The following is a 16582-nucleotide window of genomic DNA, read 5'->3' as shown; positions in this document are numbered from 1 at the left end:
CCTCTCCGCTCTTTAATTAGACTGTTCGGGTGGCCAGCAACTGCTTTCTGAAAAGCAGTCATCAGTTACATAATGCTATCAGTAACATGTCATCAGTAACATAAATTATAGCTGTGTTATCTGTGCAAGGAGGCTCTGCAAGCCCTTTGCATGTACCTGACAATGCCAGCCTTGGACATGGGCCCTGATTTATCACATACAGGCATTTATGCAAGGAGCTCAAAATGATCTACACGATTCCCTATCCATTGCTAAGGTCACCTAGTGAGCTTCATAACCAAATTGGGGGTTTGAACCTGGGTATCCGCTAGTATTCCTATTTTCATCTGTGAAATGTGAAGATATTATTTTATTATGGTGAAAAGGGAAAGCACTTCTGGACACCTTGAATGCATTCACCTCACTCTCCATGTGACTACAGCCAACACTGACACACATCTTGTATTAGGAGCAGATTTCTGGTCAAATTATGTCTATCCATGGAAATGCATATGCAAAAGCTTGCTTACAATTTTGTAGTTATTTGCTTATTTCTTCAACTAACCAAGGTCTTACTTTTTTATCTATGTATGGAATGGAATTCTAATGGGCAAAAAACAACAACCCAGCGCCCTGCTTGTAGTTGCACACAGAATTGTTATCTGTTGGTGAGAGCCTTGAGTAGTAGAGTGAAAAGTCCCTGGTTCACTCCCTGGCATCTACAGTTAAAAGGGTCAGATAGTCAGGGATAGAAAAAACTGTTATCTGGCTGAGACCTTGGCCAGCTGCCACAGTAGACTAGCCTAATGAGTTTACAAAAGGCAGCTTCTTTTTTAGACATGCTAAGTGACTGCTTTCACTTTGCTTTAGTGGTCCTCAGAACAACAACAAAATCCAAATTGTGAATCGGTGTATTTTTATTGGTGAAAGGGTTGGTTAATTTTGCAGCCAACTTCTGTATGTTTTATATTATTGCAAAATTCTCAGCACATCTCCAGTCTGATATCTTACAAAATTTGCTTTGGTATCTTGGCAGAAAGGCAGTATATAAACGTAATGAATTAAATAAAGGGGGACGGAGTCGGTCAACTGCCAAGCCATAAATGCTCATACTACACAGATTACAACAACAAGAATGACAACTTCCGTTTTCTCGGAGGGCTGCCAGGTCACGTTGCAAGCGTTTTAGCGTCACTTCCTAGACCATCACGTGACACCAACGCCTGTCGCTGTGACGACTTGAACTAGCATCATTTCCCTTTCTCTGCTGCGGGCTCTAGCTGGCTGTCCTCGTCACGTGATACTACGACCATAGAGTTCAGAAACAAGCCTATAGAAGGATCAAAGCAAAATAGGAAGTTGTCATCTGGAGCACACCGGAAGCGATCGCTTCCTTTCCCCCCCCCACCCGCTGTTTGGTAGATGCCGGAAGAGAAGGCCCCGGCTAACGGCGAGGGTCCAAGATGGCGGAGGTGGTGAGTTGAGAGCCGGGGATTGCGGGGTGGGGGTCTGGTTGGGCTTGCTGGCCCCTCTGCTAATCTCTCTCTAACTCCTGCAGGAGGAAGTGACCGAGGGGTGTCGCCTCCCCGTGCTGCGCCGTAACCAGGAAAACGAGGACGAGTGGCGTGAGTGAGGGGCGGGGCGGAGGCTCAAGGGGCGGGGCCAGGTGTCATCATGGCCCAGAGGGGAGACCTCTCACCTTGTGGGGGAAATGATATCTGTTACCAATGAACCTTGGGGAGGGTTAGCATGGACAAGAAGGTGGAGTCAAAGAGGCTGGTGAGGCTGAGGGCCAGCACCGCAGGGGTGTCAGGTCTAAGGTCAGGCTGCGAAAGAGCAGCCTGCAGTGTATTGGAGTGTGGTACATGGGGAGGCTCAGATTCAAACCCTCATCTGCCTATAACACTCAGTGATTGAATTGGGGTCAGTTGTAATCTTGGTCCAGGTGTGGAGAACCTTCAGCCCTCCTAATCTTGTTGAATTATAACTCTTCTCAGCCCTAGTCAAGCTTGGCTGGTGGACAGGAGTGATGGGAGTGGTAGTTTAGGCAAAATCTGGCAAAGAACACTTGTCCAGCCTACTTTCCAGGATTGTTTAGACAAAAATAGAGAAGGGAGACCTGTATGTATCACCTTGAGCTCCTTGGATGAAAGGCCCGGTATAACTGTGAATATGGGCCAAGATGAGGTGGGACCAACAGCACAGTCTTACCTATGCCATCTCAGAAATATGTTCTACTTAATTCATTGGAGGCTAGTGCGGTTTTGAGTTCCACCACAATCAAGATGTCAAGGAGTCTAGAGGTCTCTGGGAATTTGGGGAGAATCCAGTGGAGGAAAGGAGCAAATGGAATTTATTAATCTCAACAGGTTTTGATGACTTTACGATTAAAGGTATTGCAGAACGAAACACACTTTGTTCTCCATGTACAAAAGGAAGTCCAAGTATCTGTGGCAAAATCATATTCTAAACTGTTTTGTATCTTTGCCCTTATCCTACCCATTATTTGTCAATCTTCTGTCAGTGATGAGTTCCAGTAACAGAATCTGGTATTTGGATACATCCATGACATTGATTACTGGCAATGCAGGTCAGGGCTAGCATTTCTTTACAGCACTCTTACCTATTATTCATATCTGAAAAGATAAATTGAGTTAAGAAAGAGTAGTGCGCTCAGCCATCTAGTCTTACATTTGAACTTGAGTTTTTTTTTGTCTAGGCTCACATTAGTTCTTAATACTCACATTTCACAGACTGAGAACATTGATTGTGAGAATTTTTTTACAGAGATCCTTGTGGCAGACTAGAGCGTTAAAACTAAACTCTAAATAAAATATTCAGGCCCACTGATATAACATTTGCATCGCAGGAATCCCAAATAAGAGAGTCTTCCTGACACTTTTAGTAGTAGCCTTTTCAGAGGTCCACAAAGTGGTCTCCTCTCTCTCTCTCTCCCCCTCCACATTCTCTTAGATAATATATTTCTTTCTTTCAACAGCACTGGCTGAAATACTTAGCGTCAAGGACATCAGCGGCCGAAAACTTTTCTACGTTCACTACATTGACTGTGAGTAGATGGGGACAAATCCATTTGGAGGGTGGGCAGGATGAAATCATAAAATGGGCTTTTCCAGATAGGAATGATGAAGAACGTCTGGGAAGGCAAAAGGTTATAGAAACATACTCAAGATACTTAGAAATTGAAAGCAGAATATTTTATAACTACTATTCAGTAATTAAAACTGGTCTACCCACTTAAATGGGGAAGTAGACCAGCCTTTTCCCAGAGCAGGAATGGGGAACCTGGAGTCCAACTCCCAGCCAGCTTGGCTCCACCCTGGCGAGCTTGGCCAATGACCGGGGCTGATTATCGTTGTTATCTAACAACATCTGGAGGGCCACAGGTTCTGCAGCAGACTGCCCATAGAGCTCACAGTAGAAGCAGCATGCTAAGCAGGGGTGTGTGAATGCATGTGTAAACTTCCTTTCCATCTGTCCTGAGCATCAGAACCAGTCCTAATAAAAAAAGTTTTTGGAGTTGATTGTTGCTGACTTCATTCTTCACTTTGGGAACATCTGAGAATGCTTTTGAAACTCAGTACTGGGCCAAAAACAAGACTCCATCCTTCCCCTGTTGGGATGTGACTACCAAGATTAGCCAAAAGGCATGGACTCTTCATTCCAGCCCTTGGGACCTGTTTTTGCTTTTGATGTGTATATGTACGTAATGAAATCTGGCCACCAAAAGTAGACAGCTGGCAGCTACTGTAAACAAGCAGGTGGGAAGGCAGGCAGAAGCTTGGGGCACTGCCTAGAAAGATAGGGGGGATGTAACAGGGATTGCTGCTGGCTAGATAGCGATCCAGAGCCCTGCTTTTATCATCATCTCATTCCTCCTTAAAGATGGGGGTGGGAAAATTATCCCTTGCCTTGAACCATGCAGTTAACAAGCGTCTGGATGAATGGGTGACTCATGACCGGCTGGATTTGAAGAAGATACAGTTCCCCAAAAAGGAAGCGAAGACACCCACCAAGAATGGGCTGCCTGGATCACGGCCCAGCTCTCCGGAACGTGACGTGGTAGGAGGAAATGTGGGCCCCGGGGGGGGGGGAGGGGAAGGGCGGCTTTGGGATGATGTGATCTGGCAAGGGATCGGTGGGTGGTGGTGTTAGTCTGGACCTGGGGAAGAGAGTGCTTTTATTAGCATTGGGGTTGATTCCCCGTCCCATTCCCCCAGGTCTCTTTGGGCCAAGGACAGAGACTTTATAAGGAACGAGGCCTTTGGAAGCATTGGTGGTTTTCTTCCGGTCTTGTCCTTTTATTGTGCTGCCCAGCCTGCAGCATGTGGGGATGGTGGTCCCTGCACCCTTCCCCAGAGCGGCAGTGCCGCCCCTTGCCCCTCCCTCCCATGTGTTGGTAACACCCCTCTTCCTCCCCCACTCAGAGGAAGACCTTGGATCTGTCTCTACAACCAGCCGCAACTCCATCCAGCGGTAAAACCCTTCCCATTCCGGTGCAGATAACCCTCCGTTTTAACCTACCTAAAGAGAGGGAGGCCGTCCCCGGCTCGCCCGACCAACCCCTCTCCTCCAGCTCCTGCGTCCAGCCAAACCATCGCTCAACGGTACGAACCGGCGCTCGGCCGCCCCGGCTCGCTCCTTTTGTGTCTTTTGTCTACCCGGCACGTTCTCAAGAGGCCGCACAAGCTGGGCGGGGTTGGGCAAGGTCTGGGCTGGCAAGGGAGGCCTCCAAGGGAGGAGCCCGGGGGCATTCTGGCCTTCATCTTGAGGGCACTCTCTTCCCTCCCGAGTCAAAGAAGAGTAGTGCAGGTGACCCCCACAGGAAAAACACCAAAGAAATAAAGAACGGGTTCAAATCAAGCCTCCAGTACAGTGCACATTGGCATTCAGAACCATATTACTCATTGAACTAAGCTCTTGAGTGTCGCTCAGGGTCTGGAGCCTGTGAATGACCGTGGAGCCCCACTAAAAATACTACTCAGACATCCATTTATTGCTGACTAAGTGCCCTGGAAATTTTATTTGGTTTGAAACCAGCTTAGCTGCTACAGTCACTTCATTCGGCCCCAAGTCCCCAGGTTCCTTGCTTCACAGCCTCGCTGTTAAGCAAGTTAGAGATTTGAATCGTAGTTTAAATGTTGGGTGGGGGCGTTTTACTTGCAGCTGTCCTTTTTATATGGACTCTCTCTTTCTCTGTGATGTGTCTGCCTGCAAACCCATTAAAACACACCCTGCACCTAAGGTGTCTTTGTGTAAAAGTCTCTGATACCAGAGGCGGGGGGGGGGGGGGGGAGCTGTTGTGAGCATACAAGCAGACCTTCCATTGTGGAAGGTTCCCCTCCCCCCCAGATGTGGGATTGGGACAGCCATACATGCTCCATTGACTGCAGAATATTGCTGTATAAAGCAGGACTGAGTCCCCAAGGATGGGGGACAAGTAATCTCTGTAAATGTTCAGAAGAGTCGGAGCTCAGTGATAGAGCACTTGCTTTGTGTGCAGAAGTTCCCAGGTTCAATCCCCAGCATCTTCAAGTAAAACTGGGAATGCCTCCCTTTTTGAAACCCTGGAGAGCTGCTGCCAATCAGTGTAGACAGTAATGAGCTAGATGGACCAGTGGGTTTGATTGATTATGAAGGCCCCAAAGCAGATGAACTTGAGCCATAACCCCCATATGACCTTCCCTGCAAGGCCCAATCCCCGTGTGGGCTGTGGGTCAAAGTCACCATGTTTTTTGCTATGGGACATGCAAGTGGGGATCTCTGCTTGGAACTGAGTTGGAAATGTGTTTGGAAGCGTATCAGTGGCTGTTGAGGAAGGGGATGGGCAGCCCCAGAAATAACTTGCTTTGTTTCTGTCTCTTCCAGAAGAGGAAAGTGGAAGTAGTTTCTCCAGCAACCCCCATCCCCACCCCAACAGAGACAACACAAGCATCAGTGTTCCCCCAGGTAAGCCACTCCGCACCCACCTCCAGTGGTTCTTGTTGGACGAATGGGTCTAGGTAAGGGATTATGCCTGTTGGGGGTTGTGGAGGAAGAGAGAGCCAGGTTCTGAAGAGGAGCCTGCGAGTGTCTCCACAAACGCCCAGGATGCAGAAGCTGCTCCTCCAGCTCCTCAAACAGAGGTTGGTGAAAGGCTGGAGTTTGCGTTTTCTTAACGAGGAAACCAAATCTGAATCCTTGCCTTTGTGCAAAACCACATTTGATTTTGACCTCAACTTACAGAACAGCACAAGGGGATGGGTGTGTGCGCATGAGACCCAAGCAGACGGCGTGGAATTTTAGCTTTTCCTTTGGGAGGGCGGCTGGATTTTATTCATGCTCCAATGTGGGCCGTTGGCCCACAGAACACATGGCACCGGTCTGAAACTAAGCAGGACAGGGTCTGGACTGTAGGCCTGCCTGAGAACACCACACTGACTTCTGAAGAGGAAGATGAGCTACAATAAATAGATACACCTCCCAAAAATAAATATACCTCCCAAGCCAAATAGGTTTGTGACCTAAAGAGCGGAGATGCATGTGTTGCCTTCCTCTTTAGCAGCCCTCCAGACCTCTTTGTCTTGCCCTTAGAACCCTCTCACCAACCTGGCTTGCATCCTCCTTGACTATTTTTGCTTGGCTAGAATGTCTCCTTGAATTCTCATACTGCTTCTTGGGTGCCAGGATGGAGAGGAACGTATAAGTAAGTTAACCATTGTTCCTCCACCCATGTTTTCTCCTGGCCCTGCCCGCCCCGGGCGGCCCCCAAAAAGTTGCCTGAATGGGTGAGTCACCTCAGGGTGCAAAAAGTTCCTCCCTCTTGCTGTAGCTTCTGTCCCTCAGTGAGTCTTCTGGAGCTCTTTTTGAGGTGCCTTTTAATGCTTTTCTGCATGAGCTGGAGAGAGGGGGAGGGAGTGCCTGGGCAGTGACTTTCCCCTGCTCTCTTCGACATCCTCCTTGACCCCGTTTTTGTCTTCCAGAATGGCTCCGCACGCCGAGCGGTGGCTGCCCAGCCTGGCAGGAAAAGGAAATCCAATTGCCTTGGCACTGATGAGGTAAGTGCCAGGGCTTGGGGTAGTGCCTGCCAGCCTGCTTCCCAGGGGGGCACCAGCCTGGAAGAAGGAATCTGTGGCTCTTCCTCGTTCATCCAGAATCTCCCGCCTCCCCCCGGTTTTTGTGAGCAGGACTCCCAGGACAGCTCTGACGGCATCCCCTCAGCCCCACGCATGACAGGCAGTCTGGTCTCGGACCGCAGCCACGATGACATCATCACGCGCATGAAAAACATTGAGTGCATTGAACTGGGGCGGCACCGCCTGAAGCCTTGGTACTTCTCGCCCTACCCACAGGAGCTCACCACCCTCCCCGTCCTCTACCTCTGCGAGTTTTGCCTTAAGTACGTCAAGAGCCTCAAATGTCTCCAGAGGCACCTGGTAAGTCCCAGGACCCAGTTTGGGCAGCCTGTCATCCGGGACCCAAAGTCTGCCGGCCTGGATTGCTCTGTTTCCCAGCCAGCTCTTTGTCGCCAACACCTAGCGGCTGCCCGAGACTGCATGCTGGCTACCGTTGGGATACCAGGTCTAACAACACCCTGAGTTGCCCAGACCCGCCTGTTTCTCAAGACGCCAGGTCTATCTTCCTGGGTTGGTAGACCTGGTCTCTGGCCTGGGTAGACCTAATGCCCAGTCTGACTTGTTATAGCAGGTAAGCCCAATGCCATACTGTGCCTGCTCCTGCAGAGTCAGAGGCCAGTCAGGTCTACCGTCCCAACTGGCTGTCGGACATGCCTGGAGACTGTTGGGCTCAGCAGACCTGTTGATGGGGATCTACTGATCTCTGCAGACCCATTGCCCAGGGTTGGTAGACCTGATGCTAGCCTGGGATTTCTGCCTGACGCAGCCTCCAGGAGGTTAAACCTATTGAGTCTAGTAGACCTGTTGGTCTTCTGCCTATTGGAGGACAGGTCTGCCTACCGTCACATCTCTGTCACAGCCTTGCAGGCTACACATGCCCATCGTGCCAGTTTGTGCATTCAGAAGATTTGATTGGCAAAACGTCTCCAGATGAGATAGGGCTTGTTTGAGTACACCCCTATGGGAACATACTGGAGGAAAAGCTTACTTCTTCACCCTTGCAGGCTAGTTTTCTACATGCCCCTGAGGTATTTTATACGAGAAGCAGGACTTGGAGCAGTTTTGCTCCTCAAGCCTCCTGATTGCATTAGTTCTGTGCAACTCAGAATCTCAAAAAGCTCCTACAATCACCTGGGGAGTCAATATATTTATTTATTTTAAATATTGTGCTAACAGCATTGACGACAAAAAATACAAATCAGGCTGATACAACAGAAATAAAACGAGTACACTTTTAAACATAGAATAAAATAAAACCCATTACTGTCTTGGGTTGGATGAATCTTAAAGAGGAACAGTATCATATATTTTTGAATCAACCAAATCCATTGAGAAGCAGCGGGAGGTAGCAGGCAGTGTTCTTCCTTATTGACATTAGTACAGTGGTACCTCGGGTTACAGACGCTTCAGGTTACAGACTCTGCTAACCCAAAAATAGTACCTCGGGTTAAGAACTTTGCTTCAGGATGAGAACAGAAATCGCACTGTGGCAGTGGGAGGCCCCATTAGCTAAAGTGGTACCTCAGGTTAAGAACAGTTTCAGGTTAAGAATGCACCTCCAGAACGAATTAAGTTCTTAACCTGAGGTACCACTGTAATATAATCAAACCAAACCCCTACAAATCTATCCAAAAATCTATCCTTTTTACATTGTCCCCTGGAAATGCATAGTTTGTTGGTCAGCTTTTATAATAAAGCAAGTTCCCAAACTTTGGAATACGAAAAAGAAGTATTGGCTCCGTTTGGAACTCTCTAGAAACGAGCCATTGTGGCTCTAGCAGCCATCTCAAAATGAGCAATTAGCTCTTTATTATGTATACTAAGACCAGCTTCCTCAAAAATAGGTAATGGTGCAAGCTGGGCAGAAGGGATAAGAAAACAGTTCAAAATTGTATTGATTTCTTTAAAAGCCAGAGACCATAAATGAAAATATGATTGAGTAACAGGCCTCTGGGGGTTCTGTACCAGTTCGTGAATCACCTTTAAGGACAGTTCTTTATATTTTGCTGAAACAGAGCGGAGAGGGGGCTTCACCAATATTCTCTGCCAGGTATCATCCTCTTTGCCCCAACCTATGTCCTGGCTCCATGCTAATCTTAAACCGAGCTGCCTGTTTGGTTCCTGTTTCAGTAAAAGTTTGTATAACCCAGAGTCAGTATTGAACTGATAACTGTGTGTGCTTACTTTGCACCATCCAATTGTGTAAAACATGGGAGAGAACTCTTGAGCCCCTTGCTGGACTTCCAGAGAGGGAAGACGCAACACTCATTTCCCTGTGTGTGTGCTCCACTAAAGGTTAGGTTCTTGATTCCCCACCCTCCACCTGGCATTTACTCTGGGAACAGTTAACTTTGTTAGAGAGCAGTATCTTTGGTTCCAGGCAAAAATCCCTAGTGTGTGCTGGAGCCTGGTAAGGGGCTGCAGCTCTGTAGGATCTTGAGCTTTTACCTCCCCACACCCTCCAGTCTGCCCTGCCCTGTCCTATGTCCCTGCCCCCCAAATGCAATTCCTAGAATCACAAGGACCCGGAAAGGTTTGGTTTTGCTTGCGAGAGTTCAGCCTGTGATCCTTCTGTTTTGCAGACAAAGTGTGACTTGAGGCATCCGCCAGGCAACGAAATCTACCGCAAGGGGACGATCTCCTTCTTTGAGATCGATGGGCGGAAGAACAAGGCAAGAGCAGTTATTGGGCGCAGATGAAACAGGGATTCTAGGAAAGCTGATTCCATGATGATTGCTGGGGCTTTGTTTTGGGAGATGGGGATGGAGAGCGCACTGGTGACGGCTGTTGGCCGTAGACGTCTCATCCACCACACACACACGCACACGAAGTTGGGACTGCTTCATCTAGTGCAGGGGTGGGGAGAAACTGTTGCCCTTCAGATGTTGTTGGATTGCAACTCCCAACTGCTTCAGCCGCTGTGGGGGTTGCCATCTAGGAACTTCTGGAGACCACGGTTTCTCCACACCTGACTCAGCCCAGTGATGTCTGCTCTGACTGGCAACAGCTCTCCAGCAACTCAAAACAGAGAAATCTTTCCTCCTCCTAATTGGAGAAACCAAGGATTAAACACAAGACTTTCTGCATGCAAAACAGTTTCCCCATCACTGAACTACGGTCTCTCCCTGTAAAGCTACAAACTTCCAAATGCCAGAGCAGGCGGTTTCTTCATCCTGTCCAGTACCCTCTCTCCTCTGACTGGCTGTGGTTCTCCAGGGTCTTCCCTGTCCCCTTACACCCGATACTTTTAACAGAAGTGCCAGGGATTGAACCTTGGGCCTTCTGCAAGCAACAGTAAATTTGGCCCTCCCTGCTGCCTGCTCCCGCCACCCACCCAAATGCGAAAAAGGTACAAAACTGAGTCACATAGCGTGTGGTCTGAACTGATAGGCAAGGCAGATGGGTGTCCCATCTGGTACGACAAGACATTCACAATGGCAGAGAAGCAATGCAAAATTGGCATTTTCAGTCCTTCATTGCAAAAGTCTCTTCTTTGTGTGCTCGTTTCCTTTCCTCCATTTCCTCCCAGAATCCAGATGTATGGATTGACAAGTCTTGGGGCAGAATAGAAGGGAGGGAAACAATCCAATCCAGTTGTCTCTGTGTGGGTGGACAGATAGGGTGGAGGTTCAGCCCCACATTGTAAGGCAGGCATGTTTTAAAAGTCTTGAAACATCCAAAAACAAAGGTCATGTGCTCAGTACTTGGGGAGGGGTGTTTGGAAGTGAAACTTCTAGGTTTGTCTTCTCTCACCTCCACTTGCTTCCTTGTTTTTCCGGAGATGTAATGGAGTGAGCATCCCACACGAATTTCCCTCTCCTTGGAACTGGGGAAAACGCCTTTTAAATTCCCTGGAGTAAGCACTGGGTTTCTAGACACTGTATGTGAAGCTGAGAGGGGGAAATGCTCACAGCCTCATATTTGAAATGGCTTGTGATTTCCCTCCCCCTCCAGTCCAGTCTTGCCCCACAATCTTTCGCTGCTAGAGATGAACCTCAGGCCCTCCTTTCTCAAGGACGTGCTTGTTCACCCTTTCCATATCTCTTTTCAGAGCTACTCGCAAAACCTCTGCCTCCTGGCAAAGTGCTTCCTGGACCACAAGACCCTCTACTATGACACAGATCCCTTCCTCTTCTACGTAATGACAGAGTACGACAGCAAAGGCTTCCACATTGTCGGCTACTTCTCCAAGGTAATGTTGCAAAATTAATGTACGCATACATCGGATAGATTTTAAGAATTTCTAAATTGATAATGTGTTAATGTAATATTAATTTGCATGGTGTATGTGTAAAATTCATTTGTCTATTTCAAATACATTTAATATCATCAGGTTCTTAAATTAGTTACAGTTCCGATTGAATTGGATCTGAAGTTTCCACCATGAGCTGAGAGTTTTACCTAACTGAATGCTATTCTTTTTAGCCCCAGTGAAATTTTGTGGAATGCTCACAATAATGTCTTTGCTTTGCAAATGTGTCCAGGGGCCAACCTGTATTGATATTTATCATCCTCATCCTTTTATGTTTTGTCCTGCCTCTGAGAATAAAGATATTATTATTATTATTATTATTATTATTATTATTATTATTATTATTATTATTATTTAGCAAGGAGAAAGAAGTTAGGGGGAGAGCTGGTAGCAACAGCCTAATGTTATCTGTGGAGCAAGTTGGCTGTGAGGATCTTCACAGAGCGCTGGAGCCCTGTCCAGCTCAGTCCCTCTCTGCCTTCTGATATTTCATTAGGCATTACATTTTCTGTTTTCAAGGCTTTCCTTGCAGCCATAAGGACTGGAAACTTAGTTTATAGAATAAAAGCTGAGGGCCTACTGTTGATGAATTTTGCAACAGTTATGAAACCAAAGAATGGGCACTGTCCTAATGCAATTGCCATTATGCTAGTTGTAGTCAAACCTAAACAGCTTCCTCTTGACAAGGGACAGAGAGAGGGGAAATCTCCTGTCATGCCAATGTCAGGGATCCCGGGAAAGGGTCAGTGTTGGAAGGGCTGGAACAGCTCCTCCAGTGAAAATTAACATGCTGCTTGTTTTGCCACTACGTGCAGGAGAAGGAATCTACGGAGGACTACAACGTGGCCTGTATCCTGACCCTGCCCCCTTACCAGAGACGGGGCTACGGAAAGTTGCTGATTGAGTTCAGTAAGTGGAGTCTCTTTCCATTTTCAATCCTCCATTTGAATCTTAGCAGGTTGTTGAATCAAACCCTCCTATATCCCCAGAGGTTGTTTTTCTGGATTTGGCCTAACCATTCCCGACAGTCTCAGGAGACAGTCTCTTCCCTGACACATCGAGGCTCTAGAGGTGCCCTCATCTGTGCATCATGTTTAGATTGTCATGTGCAAACATGGGGAAGAGCACTTGTGGGGCTGCCCCACAGCTGTGTAGCTCCCTCATCTTGAGTAACCTTCAAAGCCCAAACTTCAGCACCTTCCCCCCCCCCCACCCTAGATGTGTTGTCTAAGTAGTCTTTTACTTGCACTTTTGGTAGTTTGGTATGAAGATCCTGCTTTGACGACTCAGTTGCTTATTAAAACAAACAAAGCCACAGAGTTATGCTTGCTTTATCTATGTATTACATAGATTTATTTACTTGCAGGATAGAAATCCTACAAAGGTGGCTTACAAGTAATACAATTACACATTTTAAAAATATATTAGAAATATTAACATATCAAAAACACCACAGGATCCTTTCCACATGACTGTTGGTGGCCATGGATTGTGGGGAGAAAATCCAGCTGGGGCAGGCCGAGGAGGGCACCTGGTTGGGGAGCGCTGCTATAAACAACAGCCTGTTTGAGGTTGCTGTGGTGTTTGCTAGCCGCATATTAAGACACTTAAAGTTATATCCTATTTTATCAGGTCTCCCAGCTAGGAAATGCTCCTTATTTTAGAAAGTGCTTGTTCCATGGAGTAGGCAGTCCCAATTTCACATTGTGGGAAAGACTCCTAATCCTGCCGATTCCCAGTTCCACCAGTCGAGTGCTGTATTTTCATTATTTATGAAAATTCACTTCTTTAAAATTTGGGTCGAGGGCGCCTCTTGGCCCTCATTTTAAACTCCGCGGCTTGAGACAAATAGGTAGAACTTTCCCTGATTTAGTCATCTCTTCCATCCGCCACATTGTTCTTTCCTGTGCACCGGGATCTTCTCACAGCCCCCCTCAAGCTGCCTCACTCTTTCCCCTCAAGGCTATGAGCTGTCCAAGGTGGAAGGGAAGACAGGCACGCCAGAAAAACCTCTCTCGGACCTGGGGCTCCTGTCCTACCGCAGCTACTGGTCCCAGACCATCCTCGAGATCCTCATGAACCTCAAATCGGAGACCGGAGAGCGTCCACAGATCACTATCAAGTGAGGTCCAAGTAATGAAAGTTCACTACTGAAACCCCTGTGGGCAGCCTCTGGGCCGCATGAGGCCCTTGGGAAGGCCTTCAGTGCGGCCCTTAGCAGTGCTGATGGCAACCCCTCGCTGCTTAATTTTTTGCATGGGGTGGAGAAGACACCATGCGGTGGGTGCCCAGAAAATCATGTTCCCCTCAACTTGCCAAATAGCTGGAGGGAGGAGGGAGCTGTGATGGGGAGACAATGGTGTGTGAGGTCATTTCCACGTAAATTAGCCCTCTGTGTGTGTTTTTGTGTGTAGCCACTAGCACAGGCATCCCCAAAAACTGCCCTCCAGCTGTTTTTGGACTACAACTCCCATCATCCCTAGCTAACAGGACCAGTGGTCAGGGATGATGGGAATTGTAGTCCAAAAACAGCTGGAGGGCAGAGTTTGCCTGCACTAGCACATAACCTGTGGCTTCCTAACCTCATGTGACAAAAAACAAGAAAAAAAGTCCATCGGGAGAAGCTCCCAGGTAGGAGCTGGGAGAGCTCACTTTCGTTTGAAATAGGGGTTAAGACGCAGCCTTAATAGAGGGCTTTGTATTTCTTCTCTTTTTTTTCTATCTTTTTTGTCTGTTTTATATTTATTCAGATTAGTTTGGCTTTTATTGTATTCTATGTTGAAAACTTTCAATTAAAAAACTGATTAGAAATAATAAGGTGGCCCACTTCACTACCTGAGGTGCATGCTAAGGTTGTAAGACTGGCCTCCCTCTTTCACTGGCCCTTCTTTATTTTGGATTGCACTCAGTATTTCTTCTCCTTGTTTCCAGTGAGATCAGCGAAATCACAAGCATCAAGAAGGAGGATGTCATCTCGACACTGCAATACCTCAACCTCATCAACTACTACAAGGTAGCATGCCTGAATGAATGGCCATGCAATTTGCTCTGCAGCAGCAAGACTCCCAACATTTCTAGGCACCACTTTGGAGCTTAATGGGCAAGTTTGGGCTCCCAATTTAGGGGTTCCCTAGAGCTCCCAGCAGACAAAGACACAGATGGGGATCACAAATGGGGAATTAAGTCTCCTGCACCCAGGTGTTGTTAGATTCCTAACTACTATCAGCCCCAGCAAGTCTAGCCCAATGGTCAGGGCTGATGGAACTTGGAAGTCCCAACAATTGCTAGAGGGCCTCAGGTTCCCCACCTTTGGGCTGAATTCATCCTGAAGGAGGGAAGTGTTATAGTGACATGAACCAGCTCTGCATGGAGGACGCACTATCTTGGGATGGATGTGTCTGCATGTGAATTTTGTTTGTGTTCGGCTGATGGAGGGATGAAAACAACAGACGGTGATGTGCTAAGGTTCTTGCAGTTTGTCTATGCAGTTTTGCATAACTTGCTCTGCTTCTGTGATGTGGCCGATGTCTTTGCAGTGGCATGGCCAGGAGTAGAGGAGCTGTGCAAGGCAGCCTTTGCTGAACTCATGGCCTCCATCTATTTTGGACTCCAACTCCCATCAGCCCCTGCTAGCATGGCTAATGGTCAGGGAAGATGAGAGTTGGGAGTCCAGTAATATATGTAGCTTACCAATTTGGAGAAGGCTGCTATAGGGTAACAGGTATGAGGGTTTTTTGTGGGGGTAGGGGGAATAGCATTACAGGGAAGACTAGAAACTGCAGAAATTGCTTGTGGGGTAGGGAGTTGCAGCACTAGAAAGTGATACAGCTTGTTGGCTTCCGTTTTCCCCACCTGCAGTAATCGGGTCAGCAGAGGAAACGTGTTCCTTCCCCTCAAGATAAACCAGCTAGAACGGTGGCCTGCTTTCAGGCATTTTTAAAGACGAGACTCATTTTTCCTGAGAAGATTCCATGAAAAGGGATGGGCAGGGAGATGCTGCAGCCCTTGGCTGTCTGTGGTTCTCCGCCACATCAGATTTACCTCTTGTCACAAAAAGGGCCAGGAACTCAGAAGAGGTATTTAATATGCAGGATTTCAGGAGCTGAACCATAGTGGCCACAGAAGTGGTGGGAGTGAGCAGTGTTTCAAGTATAGCCGTGTCCCCGTCATGAGGACTAGAATCTTTGTTTAAAATTAACAGAACCAAAACACGTCTCCTTTCTAGGGCCAGTATATCCTGACACTCTCCGAGGACATCGTGGACGGACATGAGCGTGCCATGCTGAAGCGAATCCTGCGCATTGACTCCAAGTGTCTGCACTTCACCCCAAAGGACTGGAGCAAAAGAGGAAAGTGGTGAGGCCTGCGCACCAGAGCAAGGACCAGCTGCTTGCAGGACGTCCACCCTCCTCCTCACTTTCTGTGACAATGGGGATCAGGCAAGGCGGCCATGCGCTCTTTCGAAGACATTTTCCAGTCGGCTATCGAAGCAGGCACCGTCAGCCGGCCAGACCTCTAGGGGCGTTGTTACCTGGGCCTCACGTGCCCTGGACTTGCCTGCTTGTTTGTATATAGGACTTTTTGGATCCCTCGCTGAGCGGTTGTGTACAGAAGTGGAAAAAGCACAGACCAAGCTACCCAAGCCATCCCCCACCCTTTTTTTTTTGGACCGGATATTTATTTATATATATATAAATATAAAACCACCATCACAAATCAAAGTTTGGAGCTTGACAAAGGCAGTTGAAGGGAAGCTGCTTTCTGCTGCGTTTCAGCTGCAGGCAGAGAAACTGTTGTTGCTGCTGCCTCCTTCTTTCGAGGCTGGAATTGTGCAGTTGCTTCCTTGGGTGGAGAAGCTGGAGGCCAGCTCTAGAAAGCTGCTCTCTCCCCTACTGCCTGAGGCTGCAGCAGCACCCACAGGGGTGAAGGTGTGGAAAGAATCTGTTATAGGTTAGCATACGGTAAGACAGTCTCACTCTCTCGCTCCCTTTCCCCAAAACCAGAGTCTTCATGAACCGGAGGAGCAGCCTTAAAAAGAAAGCAAACCCCACCCACCTTCTGTGCTCAGAATAAATTAACAAAATGGGTTTTTAAATGGCATGTGTGTGTACATCTTTTTTTCTGGATATGGTATTGCTTTTTCACAAAGCCAAGACCCTCGAGACAAGCAAATGGGAGCCTGAGAAGGAAGAGGCTTATAGGCCAGAGCCACTACAGC

At 47.7% G+C, this 16582-nt stretch overlaps 1 protein-coding gene across 5 annotated transcripts; it reads left to right on the top strand.

Annotated features, from left to right (window-relative positions):
* The first annotated feature begins 1286 nt into the window (after positions 1-1286).
* On the top strand, positions 1287-16459 carry KAT5 (lysine acetyltransferase 5). 5 transcript variants are annotated; one of them, XM_028709587.2, is made up of 14 exons: positions 1327-1454; positions 1538-1604; positions 2978-3046; positions 3923-4059; positions 4425-4604; positions 5866-5946; positions 6960-7034; positions 7164-7412; positions 9695-9784; positions 11164-11304; positions 12180-12273; positions 13327-13486; positions 14296-14377; positions 15590-16459. In XM_028709587.2, exons 1-14 carry the CDS (start codon positions 1443-1445, stop codon positions 15722-15724), a joined length of 1572 nt encoding a protein of 523 aa, XP_028565420.1. In that variant the 5' UTR covers positions 1327-1442; the 3' UTR covers positions 15725-16459. The 5 variants fall into 5 exon arrangements, with proteins under 5 accessions (XP_028565422.1, XP_028565420.1, XP_028565423.1 ...); XM_028709590.2 differs by lacking the exon at positions 4425-4604; XM_028709585.2 differs by having other exon boundaries at positions 6960-7412.
* Positions 16460-16582: the final 123 nt, after the last annotated feature.

The sequence above is a fragment of the Podarcis muralis genome, chromosome 16, assembly GCF_964188315.1.
Source record: "Podarcis muralis chromosome 16, rPodMur119.hap1.1, whole genome shotgun sequence".
Lineage (NCBI taxonomy): Eukaryota > Metazoa > Chordata > Lepidosauria > Squamata > Lacertidae > Podarcis > Podarcis muralis.
Note: the sequence above shows the minus strand (reverse complement) of the source record. Positions and strands in the feature narration are given on the sequence as shown.

Excerpts from the sequence above, each read along its gene's own strand:
- KAT5 (XM_028709585.2), top strand. Across the intron at positions 7,413-9,694 it reads AATGTCTCCAGAGGCACCTG|ACAAAGTGTGACTTGAGGCA; the intron begins GTAAGTCCCAGG and ends TCTGTTTTGCAG. Across the intron at positions 14,378-15,589 it reads ACCTCATCAACTACTACAAG|GGCCAGTATATCCTGACACT; the intron begins GTAGCATGCCTG and ends TCTCCTTTCTAG.